This window comes from Calidris pugnax, unplaced genomic scaffold, assembly GCF_001431845.1.
Source record: "Calidris pugnax isolate Ruff unplaced genomic scaffold, ASM143184v1 scaffold34, whole genome shotgun sequence".
In the NCBI taxonomy this organism is placed as follows: domain Eukaryota; kingdom Metazoa; phylum Chordata; class Aves; order Charadriiformes; family Scolopacidae; genus Calidris; species Calidris pugnax.
This window is the reverse complement of record NW_015090771.1, coordinates 2,987,877-3,003,014: the sequence shown is the minus strand read 5'-3', so window position 1 is coordinate 3,003,014 and position 15,138 is coordinate 2,987,877. Positions and strand designations below refer to the sequence as shown.

The following is a 15,138-nucleotide window of genomic DNA, read 5'->3' as shown; positions in this document are numbered from 1 at the left end:
GTTCTCTACATGTCTGAGTGTTCTTTTTAACTTGTTACAGCCACATTACCTCGTAGTTATCTAGCAGAGTTTTTGATGGGGAAGGGCTCAACCTGAAGGCATTATTAAGTATGCCAAGACCCAGTTTTTGTGCTAGAGTGGACCAATTTTTGCTTGGATCGGGCAGTTCCAATAGTTTGTAAAGCTGTGTCTTGGAACTCTCATTCAGCTGTCTCAGATGTCCTGGGGAATAGAGAAATATGTTAGTTTTATTATTTATACAAATCGTGCACCAGTTCATTTCTAAGCAGAAACAGAACCAAATTAAAGAGTATTTTAGTGTCCATCAATCCCAGTGTGCACTAATGTATGGCTATAACAATGAACATGTACTCCTTTGTGTCCTTGTCACCCACCTCCTGACAGAACCATGCAAATTTGATGAGTGAGTGGGTGGGAGAGTACTTTTTTCCCTCCCCATTTCAGTTACAAGCTATTTCAGGGCAGTGTCTTGTGCAAGTACACTTTCGTACTCAATTACTGAAGGGATCTTGTCAAGTCTTTTTTGTAGATGTTACCTTGTGTCAGTACATCCTCCGAAACCACTGCTGACTCGTAGGGTTTGCCATTTAATATGTCGTAGACCTAAGAGAATATATTAAAGTCAGTATTTAGCAGAAACCTCGTTAGTGTGTGTTATTTTGACAAGTCTCAGTAGCACTGTGTAAAGCCCTAAATTCCAGCTGTATTTTTTTCTGACTAAAGATACTGTAGAAGACCTGTGCAAAGCTTAAGGGAGAAATCTGGAGAAATTAATCTCCCTTGCCCTTTTGCTGTGTCATCTGGCAACTGTTTTCAAAATATGGAGACAGCCTTTGCAGTAGCAGTGGCTCAGTGAGGAGTTACTGCCTGTCTGCAGCTAGTCATTTCAAACAAAGCCTGGGTTAGATTTTCACCTAAGGCTAGATTTTCACCACTCCCCAGCTCCACAGGGTTAGAGATGCTGAGTGCTTGTACCCTACGCTCACACCAAACCAACTGCACACCATCAGCTACTAGAACCTGGACCATGCAGCCTAGTCACGGTTTGGGTAGGACAGAAGAGTGTATTTTCCCTGTACACAAAGCCTGCAATTTTGAAGAACGTGGAGCAAAGAAACCCACTAAAGGGTGTTTCTGAACATGGGCCTTCAAACACCAGCTGCCCGAACAGCTAAATACTTTCCCACCTGTGCAGACTGCAGTGCAACTATTTCAAGAAGTGCCTGGTAATTCCTCTCAGCAGAAGTAGTCTGTTAAGTGGAGCTTTCTTCCAATGCTATTTCATGGCATTTAATTTTTGATGGCAAATTAGTAGGTTGTCACCATTGGAATGACTGGATGCAGTGAAAAGAGCTGGCAGAGAGAGCTGAACTACCACTTATTATTAAAAAAACAAAAGAAAAAACCAGACCACGTACCTCAGAGTTGGCTGCCATATCCAGTGGTGTCGTTCCAGGCACAATCCCTTCATCTTCATCATCTTTCACATCGTCTACATCAAACAACGGCTCAAAGTTTTCAACATGAGGATTTGCACCTGGAAAATTAGTGTGCAAAAAAACTCCTAAAAAAAGGCTTCAAGTTGCTTTTCAACAGTATTTAAAATATGTATTCTGAGCTCTGAATGGAAAATCTGCTAATTTAGCTACTTGAGCGAAATTACATTTTATACCAAGTCAGGAAATCTTTTTTTATCAACTGAAGTTAAATGCTGTCACATCTCTGTATAATGCTATGCTCTGTTATAAAGAGGGAAAAAATGACCAGCGGAGTGTTAGGGGCCACAGAAAGAGCTATGACTGTGTCAGCTGCTGCTCTGCTGCTTTTCATAGCGTCAGAGAAACTGGGGCTGTTACTGAAAGACCAAGCACACAGCCAGAGCACTGGGAGGCCTGGATTTCTGTTTCAAAGGAGAAATATCAGGTCTAAATACAATTGGAAAAATGTTCCAATAAATATTTAAAACTAGCTCTTCCACACTGATGTGAAAAAGGAGTCACTAACAAGTTCATGCTTCAGTGACCTATTTTTTTTTTTGTTTTTAAAGCAGTCCAGCACTTATCCCAGCTATGTAACCAGGTCTCTTCTCTCCTCCTTCAGCTATAAAAAACTACAAAAGAAATACTCAAAACACTTCCAAGAGCACTTGGGATTTTCTTGCCTAACAGAATTTGCGTTTTTAGCCATTAGATGGTGCTAAAGAGTAGAACAGCACTGAAAGTGGGACTTCCCTGAGGAAAAACAAACCTCCATGCTTTTAACATCTGATTTCTTCTGCTCATTAAACAAGTTCACTGGCACATTCCTTTCTGCTTGCAGCCTTCTAACCTGAAACGTCACCGTGAAAGAAAATTCTCCAGCAAATATCTATTTTCATACCTGCTGCTTTGAGAACTGCTGCCAGTTTAGTAGAGCCCCTTCCAGCTGCTATGTGAAGAGGCGTTGTCCCGTCGTATGTAGTGCTGTCCACATCTGCATCACCCTAAGGAAAAAGGACAAAAGGAAAAGTGCTACTTGTCTATACAATACAGCTGCAGAGACTCATATCTGCATAAACCAAGGAAAGCTACCACGGCCAGCTGTGCACCCGTAGGATTAAGAACACTAGGATCAAAGTGTTAAAGAGATGAGACAGATGTTTGTAGATATACACAACTGTGTCTCTACGCACATTCCACTTCGCACAGATGAAGTGATTAACTTGTTCACCAGCAGGTTCATTGGCTGCTGGGATTACTTGGTGCCAATTAAACACGGCATATGCACTCAGGTCAGGGTCACAAACTGTAAATTCCTCAGCCTGGGCAAAAGGGTCACCAGCAGTGCTGAACAAGTAATAATGAGTCACATTAGCGATAATTTTGCCATTATACCAATATAAGTAATCAAGTCAATAAACAAGAAAACCCCCTTTCTTCATTTCCTCTGAAGCACTTGAGGATTTTCAAGAGTTTTTAAATACGTAAGTGAAAAGACCTGGGAGAAAGACATTGTGCCCTTACCTCAAGCAAGAGGCAGCCTGCCAAAGGGATGTTCTCTTGTTCTACAGCTAAATGCAGTGCAGTTCGTCCAGATTTTTGTTCCTGAGCGTTGACATTAACTCCAGCAGCAATGAGCTGTTTGAGGCAGGACATGCTATTTGCCATCACCACCATGTGAATTGCACTGAGACCTACACAAAACAAAACCCATCCACCGCGTGCATTAATATTTGAAAAATACAGAAATGTCAGAATAATTGAGTTATGAAGTGGCCATATCTGTGAGAATTGTAAAATGAGTGAGAGTTACTGTAGTTGTCTGAGCAGAAGGGACTTATTCTGCCTGCTTGTACATTAAAATATGGTGTTAAAAAAAAAATGTTCTTTGTGCATAAATTGGAACTGGTTGTGTTCTTGTGTGAGACAAAGCCATGCATAAAAAAATACTCAGGAGATTACAAGGTGACACAGACTGCAGGAACTAAAGAGCTCACCTACAGCATCTCTGCCTCAAAAGAGAGCAACCTTAAGAAGATCTGCATCTTGGTCCTAAACAAGTAGGTTCCCTGCACTGCCCCCATCTGCTACTGAACATCTCTTCTAGAAACAGTCTGGGGAATAATTAGTATATTTTAGTATCACCTCCTGTAAGGTCACACTGCCCTGTCACCTCAAGATGACCGGCACCAGCTAACAAAAGAGAATTAATAAAAGAGCAAACCAACCCCTCTCTCTGAGGAGCTTTTTTTGATTCCCATAATGACATTGTTAGGTCAGACATTTTACAATCTACCAGAGCAGGAGTACTAAGTTTGAATGACCTATGCCACTGAAAAATGGGAGAATCGTGTCTTTGTGGTTATTTTATAGGCTTTACTTCTGTACTGTTACAAAGTACCAGATATAAAGCTTGACACTGGCCCAGGAACTATTTTTGAGGGGATTTCATTCACTAGAGAGGAGGAAACATTTTCTTCTGGGGGGATTTTTTTTTAAAAACAGTGTTTGCATGAGGTATCTCAGGAGGAACACACTGCTGGAAGGTTTGTGAGATTAAAAAGAATATACAGTAACAATAATTCAAATCCATACTGTGTCATGAGGCATTACCAATCTTGTCTGTGTAACCAGAGAACCTGCATGTACCTGTGACTGCAGGCACATAAAAGCCAAGGACAGCATGTGCAAAATGGGGAAAGATGCTATTTCCAAGGTCTGTATCTACCTGTGCAAAAACACTGTCTTGGTAGGAATTGAGGTGTGCTTGTCTGGTGTAAAAGTGTAAAATACAGCCAGTATCTTTCCATACCTTCACCATTGGAAAGGTCAACCATGGGAGAAATCTTCTTATGCTTGAGGAGTAGACTCAAAATCTTGTCGTCTCCTTCAGTAGCAGCTAAATGTAAGACAGAATTACCATGGCGATCCAGAAGGCTGACATCTGCTCCAGCCTTCAGCAGGTCTTCTACCACCTCTGCCTGCTTTGTGATTACTGCCAGGTGCAAGGGGGTCTAGAAGGGACAGAAATAAGCCGTGAGAAGAAAAGCAACAGCTACATCACTTCTACAGAAATCTCTTAAACCCAGACAAGCTCCCGGTGCGAGAAGATGTTACTCCACTTCAAAGCTAAGAGAAATCAAAAGCTTGCTTATTTTTTTTTTCTACTGTACTGTGTACTTTTTTTTTCTACTGTATACTGCAAATGGGGTTTCTACTTGCTGGAAATAAAAGCTGCCTGCAGGGCAGTGTCAGCAGTTGGACTTTGGGAGGAACAAAGATGTTGCCTACTCTATAAGCCAGGGCACTGACCTGGCTATTTGAACGTTGTGGTGCAAGGGATGCAGGAAATGGGGTAATCCCTGTGCCCCCCAGACACTGTCACCCTGCTTCCAGCTGCCCCACAACCAAGTTCATGCCACAGGGGGAGCCTGCACTTCCCAGGGCCTGCTCAAACCTGCTCTTGGCACTGAACTGTGCTCTAATTTTCCTCCTGAATAGGGGGTTTGCAGCCATGGACTTAGGATTTCCTTATCCCCCAAAATGACTCTGCGCAGAAAAGATGAAAATCTGGCTGTTCTGTGCATTTGTCAGAGTGCAGAACAACTGTGCATTTACACAGCGTGCGTCCAACTGCCTGATTCTATTTGCACCATCTCCATTTCTAGGCAAAGACACCTGCAGCACCGAGAGGCTCTCAGGCCCAGAGCTTTTCGGTATTTCCAAAGCTCAGTTGCACGCTGCATTCTTGACAGTCTTGCCAGGGAACAGTATCATGTAGAACGTGCTCAAAAATGTATGTATTTAAACAGTAAGCATTCTAGTAAGGTTTGGGAAATCATATTTCCAACACTAAAAGAATCTAAAAATTGCGTAAGATTCCACCTCCATATCATTATCCTTATATTAACAGAAGACTATAAAAAAAGACTAATTCCAGCTCTGTACAATACGATTGTGTTTGTCGATATATTCATCAACATATTTGCAATTGATTACTGAATCTATAGGGTAAACATCCAGTTCAGCTTGCAGAATACCTGTACAGATGGAAAATTCTAGCCCAAGCCTACACTCCCTCCCACCACTGGCTTAAGGTTTCAGGCAAAATTAGGAGGAGCTGTAGAGGTCCTGGTAGGTAAGAGATTTATTTCTTGTGTGGAGCACAGCTTTGCTTCCTGGTCCCGTTAAGCAGAGGGCACAGAAAATTCAATTCAGAATCTTCTGCTTGCTTTCATCAACCTCCACATTTCAAACTTGCTTTACATAAGCATAAAAATGAAATGTGAAAGAACAAAAAAGTCAAAATAAACCCTCTGGGATTACCTGTGTAGAATAAAATCCTGCCTTTACTGTTCACAGCAGAAGAAATGACACAAATGTCAGAGTTCTGCCGTGTAACATCCAGCTGGTTACCTTTGGGACAACCAAATGGTGCACACAGTTGAAAAGAGGTTCTTTTCCAGGCAGGTTTCCACAGCTCTTTTTAAAGCCTCTCTGAGTTACAATACAAAAACCTCAGAGTCTGTCACGGGTGAAGCTGAGGAGATAGAATTGTGCCTGAGAGTTCTTTTCCTACTAGGTAAAAGATGGGCTTTTTTTCTTTTGCTATAATGTGAATCTTGAAATGAAAGGGGGATTTTGGTGCTCATGTGATGGGCACAAATGCCATTTGGGCTACAGGAAGGGCATAGGTTGTTACAGCTTCAGATAACTGCTGACGCTGCTACTGACTCATGATCCCAAGGTATCCTATGTTAGAAAGGTCAGAAGAGTCCAGAGTTGGCACACTGTAATCCACACTGAAGCTTTAGTAACAGAGAAACCAAATAATGAAGACATAAGCTGAAGGATTTCCTATTTATGACCTGTTCTACAATTAACCCATGGAGACATCAACATCAAAGAGAGTCATGAACTAAAAACCAGTGAAAACAGACTTTTGCTCCTCAACCGTTCTTACAACACCTCATTGTGGTTCTCAACCTGTTTGGGTTCGTTACAGTCTGATCTGGGCTCATTCCAACCAACAGAAGAAAAATAAGAGGGTGGTAAATTCTGTAATTTCTCTTCTGCTGGCTGAACAATCAACAACACTTATCCCACCACAACAGCCTACCTGATAAAGGTCGTTTCTCATGTTAATGATGTCATTATAATTCAAATCAGGTATCACTTCCAAGAGGTTTTTCACCAGCTCAGCATGAAGGTGGATGATTGCTAAATGAAGGACACTGAAACAAATAAAAAACAGATTAACAAATATGTTCAAATATATTTTAAATTTGTTCAGGTTTTGCTGTACATCTGATTGAATTCTAACTGATTAAACACTTGACTATTAGAGGTCATGATTTCAGCACTGAATATCAGCACCTAAAATGAATCCCAACATTAAAAAAAGGTAGTCAGAAGGTAACTGTGTGTAGCCCTTCAATCACAAAAGCAGACTCAGGATGGCTTTTGCTGGTCTCAAGCATAACTTTACTACTAGCCTAATAACACAAACTTTGTAGCACAAAATTATTGTTTCAGAACTTGTTTGAAATCCCCAGATTCTTTGCCACTATGTTTCTTTTCATGTTTTGAATTATGCAGCAGAGGAACACCTCTTACTGTCAAACCTTCCTGCAGAATTTCCACCAGCCTCTCTGCCACCAAAGCAGATTTTCCCTTGGGGGTTTCCCCATATCTGTGGGTTTTTCTTTTCTTCATTTTCAAACAGAAAGATGACTAAGGACTTTGGCCTGGTGACTAAGAGCCACAGGATTTGCAGCAGTGGCCAGAGACATCATGCCAAAGCAAAAACCTGTTGACATTTCATCACTTTGACTAGGTTAATGCAATGGCCTTTCCCGTGCTCTTCTCCAGAGCCAGGTCCTTCACCACCAGCCAGAGCAGCTGTACTTGCAAAACGATACAGGGAAAAAAACAGGTGGTGAATCCCATCACCCTTTTCCGATGGAGCTGGAGTTGTCTCGTTCCCTTGAGACTTCATTTCTGAGCCATGCCCTTTTGTTTTGAAACAAACCTTGCCAAGCTCTCCCTTAACAGATGCTGCCCCACTTCTAGACTCAAATTTAAGCATATTGCAGCCGACACACAATATCAACATAGGACATGTGGTGTGTTTGTTACGCTGCTCCAGAAATACCTGAATACACTCAAATCTACACTTCCATCAGGAAAATAAAAAGAAGTTCCTTGCCATTGGGGGCTTACAGTCAGTCCTCTTGAAATTGAGACTGAGAGCATTCAAAACCAGAAGATATTTTAAAAAGGGAAAAAAAACCCAAACTCACCCTCTAAAGGCGTTACTGGTTCAGGACACTGCCACGGGCAGTACCATGGCCATGTTTCCCTCCTTCAACATCCCTGTGCTGTTCTAACAGTCCCACCACTACTGTAAAATACCTGTTCCTCTGCCTTCTGGTAGATGCTGCTTATTATGCTCTATCATGCTGACATTTTATTTCCAAATCTCACTTCAGAAACAAATTTGCTCTTCTTCTGCCTTTAGTTCTCTTTCCTGTAGCAAGTATTTTAATTTTACCCTGTCGCTACATGTGATGCTGGAAAGAGATGCTGGCTAAACTGTGAAAGGGCAGGCAATTCCATTTCTTAAACAGCCCTACATCCAAAAAATGCATTTCCACACCGCTGTGAATGCAAACTGCTATAACACCATCAGGCTTCTGGAGAGCGCTGGTCCTGGTATAAACACAGTAACAGCTGCTGTTACTGAGTGCCCACTGCAAATATACACTAATCACAGATTAACATATTTTGTCTCAAAGCCATAAAACACAACACAGGATCCCATTAAAGATATTATCATTCCCTACATACTACTTTGATGAAAAATGAGCAAAATTTTTGACAATAACGTTTCTTTAAAGGCTGAAGCAAAAAATTTTATAGTTTTTTGCCATATGATTTGAATGATTAAATTGAAAATTAGAGAAATTGATTTATGAATTTTGAATTTTTTTACTTTTTATTTAAACAGCTTCTGCAAGAGAGCTGAAAGAGAGTCACCAAAATTTTGTTTTTTAAAAAAAATCTGCAGAGCAGTTTGGATGTATTACGTGCTCACAGACTAAATCCATTCCAGGAGAAAGGCAGTATGAGCTTAAGTCTCACATATTCGCAGGTACTTCTTGATCCAGGAAGAAAACAACTACTTACCATCATTCTGAAAAGTATTTTGACTTTGTTGAAATGCCCTGTGAGTCCAAATCTGAGGGACACCGGATTGATATTTAAATGCAGGTCCCACGTGCTCAATACTCCTCTACTGTTCCTCTGCCTTCTGGTAGATGCTGCTTATTATGCTCTATCATGCTGACATTTTATTTCCAAATCTCACTTCAGAAACAAATTTGCTCTTCTTCTGCCTTTAGTTCTCTTTCCTGTAGCAAGTATTTTAATTTTACCCTGTCCCTACATGTGATGCTGGAAAGAGATGCTGGCTAAACTGTGAAAGGGCAGGCAATTCCATTTCTTAAACAGCCCTACATCCAAAAAATGCATTTCCACACCGCTGTGAATGCAAACTGCTGTAACACCATCAGGCTTCTGGAGAGCGCTGGTCCTGGTATAAACACAGTAACAGCTGCTGTTACTGAGGGCCCACTGCAAATATACACTAATCACAGATTAACATATTTTGTCTTAAAGGCATAAAACACAACACAGGATCCCATTAAAGGTATTATCATTCCCTACATACTAATTTGATGAAAAATGAGCAAAATTGTTGACAGTAACGTTTCTTTAAAGGCTGAAGCAAAAAATTTTATAGTTTTTTGCCATATGATTTGAATGATTAAATTGAAAATTAGAGAAATTGATTTATGAATTTTGAATTTTTTTACTTTTTATTTAAACAGCTTCTGCAAGAGAGCTGAAAGAGAGTCACCAAAATTTTGTTTTTTAAAAAAAATCTGCAGAGCAGTTTGGATGTATTACGTGCTCACAGACTAAATCCATTCCAGGAGAAAGGCAGTATGAGCTTAAGTCTCACATATTCGCAGGTACTTCTTGATCCAGGAAGAAAACAACTACTTACCATCATTCTGAAAAGCATTTTGACTTTGTTGAAATGCCCTGAGAGTCCAAATCTGAGGGACACCGTATTGATATTTAAATGCAGGTCCCATGTGCTCAATACTCCTCTACACCATGCTTTTTTTTTTTATTTAAAACACAGAAGCTGTATTGTCCAAAGTGCGAGCAGATTTTGTTGCTAGCTCCTGCCTCGTACATATTGCTGCTTCCTCCAAGCAGACATTAGGCTGCCAACTGGAAAGCAAAGCAGTAAAGTAGCTATCTCTGATTTTGCGGTCTTTAGCGTATGCTGTTTATCAGTCATCTGAGACCTATTTTCACTGAAAGTGGAGTGAAAGCAGTAGCCTCTCACAGAGTAATCAAATGGCAGGACAACACGTCTCAGTCACTTGTAATTTTCCATCTAGCTGGACACCTTAAGGCTTCTGTGGCTTCTATTGTACAAAATACTGCAATTTAAGGAAATGTAAATGTTTGCGCAGGGCCAGCTAAAAAGTGAGGATGTGATAATGTCACTTGCTTACTCAAGAGACATTATCTTTGCATGCATTCAAAGCCACTTCCACTGAATTTGCTTTTAAATAACTAGTAATCATTAGTTCCTCACTGTATTTTACTCTCCAAGTCCCACCGAGCCTGCATTGCTGTAGAGGAACAAAACTGCTCCTGCTCATATTACTGAAGGACTGATCAGCAAGTGCTGGCAGCCAAGTCTGCCACAAACACCTGTACGACCTCTTGGAAGACAACAGCACAGTAGAGATGTCAGCAAGAGCAAAATGTTGTCCTCTGGGAAGAACTTGGTGACAGTGGGAGAACTGTTTCTCCGTCTCCCAGTGCATCTGCAACTTAAAGCTTCCTATGAAAGACTTCAGGGCTTGCATGGAATAAAAAGCAGGGCACTGTCCACCAGCACAAGCTGAGGATCCCCAACAACCGTGTGCCATGATGCAAACATCGCACCTCATGTTCCGTCAAGATTTTAAGTAAAAAAAGGCAAACGAACTCACAAGAAGCTCAACATGCCCTCAATGACCAGATTACTGTCTGACAGGTACTAGGATCAATGGATTTTGTGGTGTGAGTGACCTTTCTGCAAATGCAACAAAAATGTCTAAGCTGCAGCTGTACCTATCCCAAACAGCACAAAGAAGAACACTATTTGTTTGACAAGAGCAGTGCTGCAATGCATGATTGGGACCCACAGGGGACAGAACAAACTGACTACACCATTCTGCCATCAAAAACATGACAAGAGGCCAACTTACTTGTCTCCATTGTCATCCTGGACAGCAGTGAGATGGCGCTGAACAGCCAACAGCATCTTCACATCTCCAGTTACAGCATAATCAAAGAGAGCATTGCAGTGACGCTTGGCAAGCTGCATGGCCTTCTCCAGGAACGGACCATCTGCAACAAAGTTTTGTCTTCGTCAGTTTGGTTGTCCTCCTTGCAACAACACCTTCTCTTGGCAGGCATTTGTGCTGCCAAAGAAATACGAAGTGCAGACCACTAAGTATTATGTACTGATTCACTGAGACTGGTTGCTAATTACTCCTGAGAGGTAAGGATAGGGATAACGAGTCTCTTAGAAGAAAAACTAGGTGCATGCTGAACATCCAGGCAGCAGGAACCCTGAGAACAGTCAAACTCTGGAAGCTACCTTTAGTTTGCATGGCACCAAATCAATTGCATTGAAATGTACTTGTGTGTAATGAGGAAAAAGGAGCGGGACCTTGGATTTGCTTAGATACAAGTGGCATCTAAGGCCTTTTGTCCATAGAGCAGTTAAAAGAACCTGCCATGCTGTTCTGAGTAGGTTAGACTTAAGGAAACTGAGGGACAAGAACCCTAAGTGACCTATGAAACACTGCACTCACAGAAAGGCTATGGAATAAATGCAAGGCTTTGTGCCCCCTCTCTGACCCGAACCATGCAGTCTCTCCTGCTTTACAGCAGCAGCACAGAGAGCCTGTTCACCTGTTTAACACATTCCAGTGTTGACAATACTTAATATTTGTAGTATCCTGATTTGAGATTTATAAAACATACAACCACTGAGATTTCAAAAAGCAGAATTTGTCATGGTGGAGGGGGGAAAGGGAGAAAGGGGAGGAAAGAAACTCATTTGTGGAAGAAAGTCACTCTAGCTGCTCTGTCAATATCTTTGTGGTTCTCTATCAGCAAGAAACTAGCGAAAATGAAACAGATGAACTTTCAAACCACAGCTGTCATTCTGGGAAGCATTATCATCTGAAACCAGCCTGTACTTTGAACAGTTTCATGTTTCTACAAAACTTTGTAAGGTTAGAAATTACTAACAGCAAACAAGTATAACAGACTTTGTCATTTAAAGCATACATAGGGAGAGAACACCCAGGATTTCCAGTTACATAAACCTAGGAATTTAGACTGGGTTAGAAGTATATCCCTGATGAACATGAATATATCCCTTCTGTAAGGCTAAGATTTACCCAGCTATTCACGAAGCTTCATGTTCGAGCCAATACATCACTGCAGTTCCTATCCTATATGCTCAGGCTGATACATCTATATTTGCTATTTATCTCTTAACACTAAATAACAGCGTTAAATGGACATTATGTTCAGGATATATATCAGGGTAAAGAGTGCTCATAGAGCCTGTTCTTCTGCATCTATTCCTAATATAATCTGGAGCTTGAAATTGCCTCTTTTCGTGCCATTATAATAGATAATGAAAAGAAACATTCAACTTTCTGCCTACAACGATCCTTACTCAGAAACCAGTTCTACAATTCAGGCCCCTCCTTAGTGGCTGCTAAATGGACATAATTATTTCTTCACATATCAGCAACAGACTTTGCTCTCTAAATCAGTCATGGGATTGATCACAACCAGAACTACAAGCAGCAAGTTCTTCAGCTTTTCTCAGGAGCATCATCAGTTTCTCAGATCACAAGGTGGTACACCTTGGAGCTTTATACAACTACAACCAAGCTACTGCATGACTTGGTTTCCCAAGCTGCAGTTTCTAGTGCTGTTAATTGCAAGTATCACACCATGCTGACACACACCAGATAACGTGCCCTCTCCCTGACCAAGGAGGGAACAACAAAAGTGGCCTGGATCACACTGCACTTGGTAAAAGCCAAGAGAAAAAATTCCATCCTGCTCAATTCCTACCACTACCATGTCTCTCTAGTCACACTGCTGTTTTTTATTTTTATGAGAAGCACAATTACTCAAATTCCTTAAAAGGGTGACCATCAAATCTTTTAAAAAACAATCCAGGAAAAGGAAGTCTAACTGCCTGGGAAAGGGTGACTTGTAGTCTTCCTATATTTTACAATTCTACTGCTAAAACATTTCTATTGACTACTCTTACCTTCCTTCCCTTTTCTTCACCAGTTTGATGTGTAAGACTTTGTAAGAGTGTTATTTTACTGTGTATTTGTCATGTGGGAACACTAGAATTGCAGGGAAGAACCACTGCAACAATCACACCAACATCAACTTACTCATCCATTAAAGCCTATGAAATATGAAAAGCCACGTCAACTGCTGAACTGTATACCATGTACCTTCACTGCCTACAATGCTCCTCATACAGGTTTATCGTGAAGCAGTGTTAAACGTGCCCAGCAGGCTAAGCTACCTCTTCTCCTTGCATGACAAGCAGCAGCTCAGTTGCCCAGTGGCAGTACAAAGGTGGAAGATTATCTACAGAACCATGTATGGGGTGGCACCTTAGATTTGGGGGAATGGAATCCCTTCTCTTTCCTCCAGGAGGCATTATAGGGTTTTGAAAACAGCAAGCAGGCATTTATGGAGTTTCCAGGCCTTTAATAGCAGCTTTGCCCATACTGCAGCTTGATCTACCCTAAATACATTACTTGTTCACTTACCCTGCCACCTGTAGTCTGCTTCATTTACTTCAGTTTTACAGGAAGAAGCATCCTCCTCCTTCTCCTCATTATCTCCAGAGGTTCTGCACTTGTTCCTCTCCATAGTTACCGCTTTCACATCATGTTTCATGTCCCATTTGTCACTTTGTTTATCAGAGCTCTTCCCATCTTGTTCAGCTGTGCTATTCGATAGTCCTTCAAACAAAAATTAGTATCATTAGTGTCCAATGCTGGTTTTTTTTATGCAACTGATAAAGCTCTACTAGCCAAATCCAAATCTTAAAGAACTCAATACAAAAATTTACTTTGACATAGGTGTTATCATTAAACACTCATGAATCATAATACTCCAGATGCCAACGCACATGGACAGTCGTAGTAACGTAACTTGCTCTAAAGTGATGATGTTTTTTTGACAGCCTCTGCTTTAAAGATAAACTTTTATATATAACAATAGATATACCTCCCTTTTTATACTACAAGAATGAAAGTCTGAAGTATTCCCAGGAAAGACAGCAAGTTTAACTACAGGACTTTGGAAATAACTATAGAGTGTTCAACACGTACATTTCAAATTACTTCTCTCTTTTAGGAAGCCAAGAATTCTCTTACTAACTCACCCTTTTCCATTGACTTTTAACTTATTTCTCTGGGCTACTGTGTAGTACCAGACTGTGGCAACACAGGAAGATACCTTTTATCTGGTCTAGTCCTTGTGTCATCTGTAATCAGCATGTTCAAGGAAGCAAAGGGCTGTTGCTCAACACATACACTGAAGGAAGGGTTTTGGTGACTGCTTCTCAGGAATTAGCAGTAAAAGGGAACATGTATGTAGTTTTTAAGGTAGACTTGGAGAGAATTAAAGAAAAGCTGGGCATCATAATCTACACAAATCCCTCTGCTGCTAGAGGATCTAGAAAAGAGACTGATTTTAGGGAAAAAAATAGCCCTCAGCATGCATAGCTAGACCTGCATGATACTTCAGCTGATACCCCTGACAGATGGTCAAACTCAATTCAACTGTTGCAAGAACAACATTTTTACTGTTACCATGTTTCATTCCAGCATTGGACTTTGTTGTGCCAGGGTGGAAATGCATCCCTCCAAAAGCAGAGTATCCATATGAAGGGTAACTGAACCCTAAAGAAAGGGAAAAGATTAAGAATTAATAGAATTACACCCTAAAGCAATGGAAGCACTACCTGGAAGAACACTGAACCTAAAGAACTGAAATATTGTTTTCTACATGCTTTCTGCTTTATTCCATCTGAATAAAATAAATATCCCAGACTGAAGGTGAACTGTCCCACCACCCCTTCAAAAATCCAAAGAAATTCCAGATGGCTGGCTGGTGACACTCTGTATCTCAACATCTGCAAGACCACACACATGTAGTATCACTAATATGCTTCATCTAAAACTCAGCTGAGGCTTTACAAGCTATCTCTACGCTTTTGAATCTTTCCGATTACAACAGATTTGTGTTCTGGTGTTACATTACAGATGTGCTGCTAAAAACGCATGTAGTAGTTTGAAAACCACTGCTCTAAAAAAAGGGTTGCAAAGGCATTGTGGTTCAGATGACACTTGGTCAACTACAGGTTTTTAATGCTCTGCTGCAAGAATCAAAGCAATGCTTCTATGATCCTGCATCTCAGATATGCTCTGGCTTCAACACATAT

The 15,138-nt window shown here is 40.9% G+C and overlaps 1 protein-coding gene across 2 annotated transcripts in view; it reads right to left on the bottom strand.

The window, feature by feature from the left end:
- Positions 1-15,138, bottom strand: part of NFKB1 (nuclear factor of kappa light polypeptide gene enhancer in B-cells 1) — a 79,010-nt gene that overhangs the window by 2,552 nt on the left and 61,320 nt on the right. Inside the window, exons 16-25 of one of the 2 annotated variants that reach the window (XM_014940494.1) lie at positions 14,507-14,596; positions 13,457-13,651; positions 10,838-10,979; positions 6,619-6,733; positions 4,312-4,513; positions 3,024-3,193; positions 2,401-2,503; positions 1,440-1,558; positions 558-624; positions 50-222 (exon numbers count right to left, since the gene is read on the bottom strand). In XM_014940494.1, coding sequence (XP_014795980.1) covers positions 50-222; positions 558-624; positions 1,440-1,558; positions 2,401-2,503; positions 3,024-3,193; positions 4,312-4,513; positions 6,619-6,733; positions 10,838-10,979; positions 13,457-13,651; positions 14,507-14,596 — 1,376 coding nt within the window. Of the gene's footprint in view, positions 1-11; positions 223-557; positions 625-1,439; positions 1,559-2,400; positions 2,504-3,023; positions 3,194-4,311; positions 4,514-6,618; positions 6,734-10,837; positions 10,980-13,456; positions 13,652-14,506; positions 14,597-15,138 lie in introns of those variants that run through there. The other variant, XM_014940504.1, reaches the window with a different exon arrangement.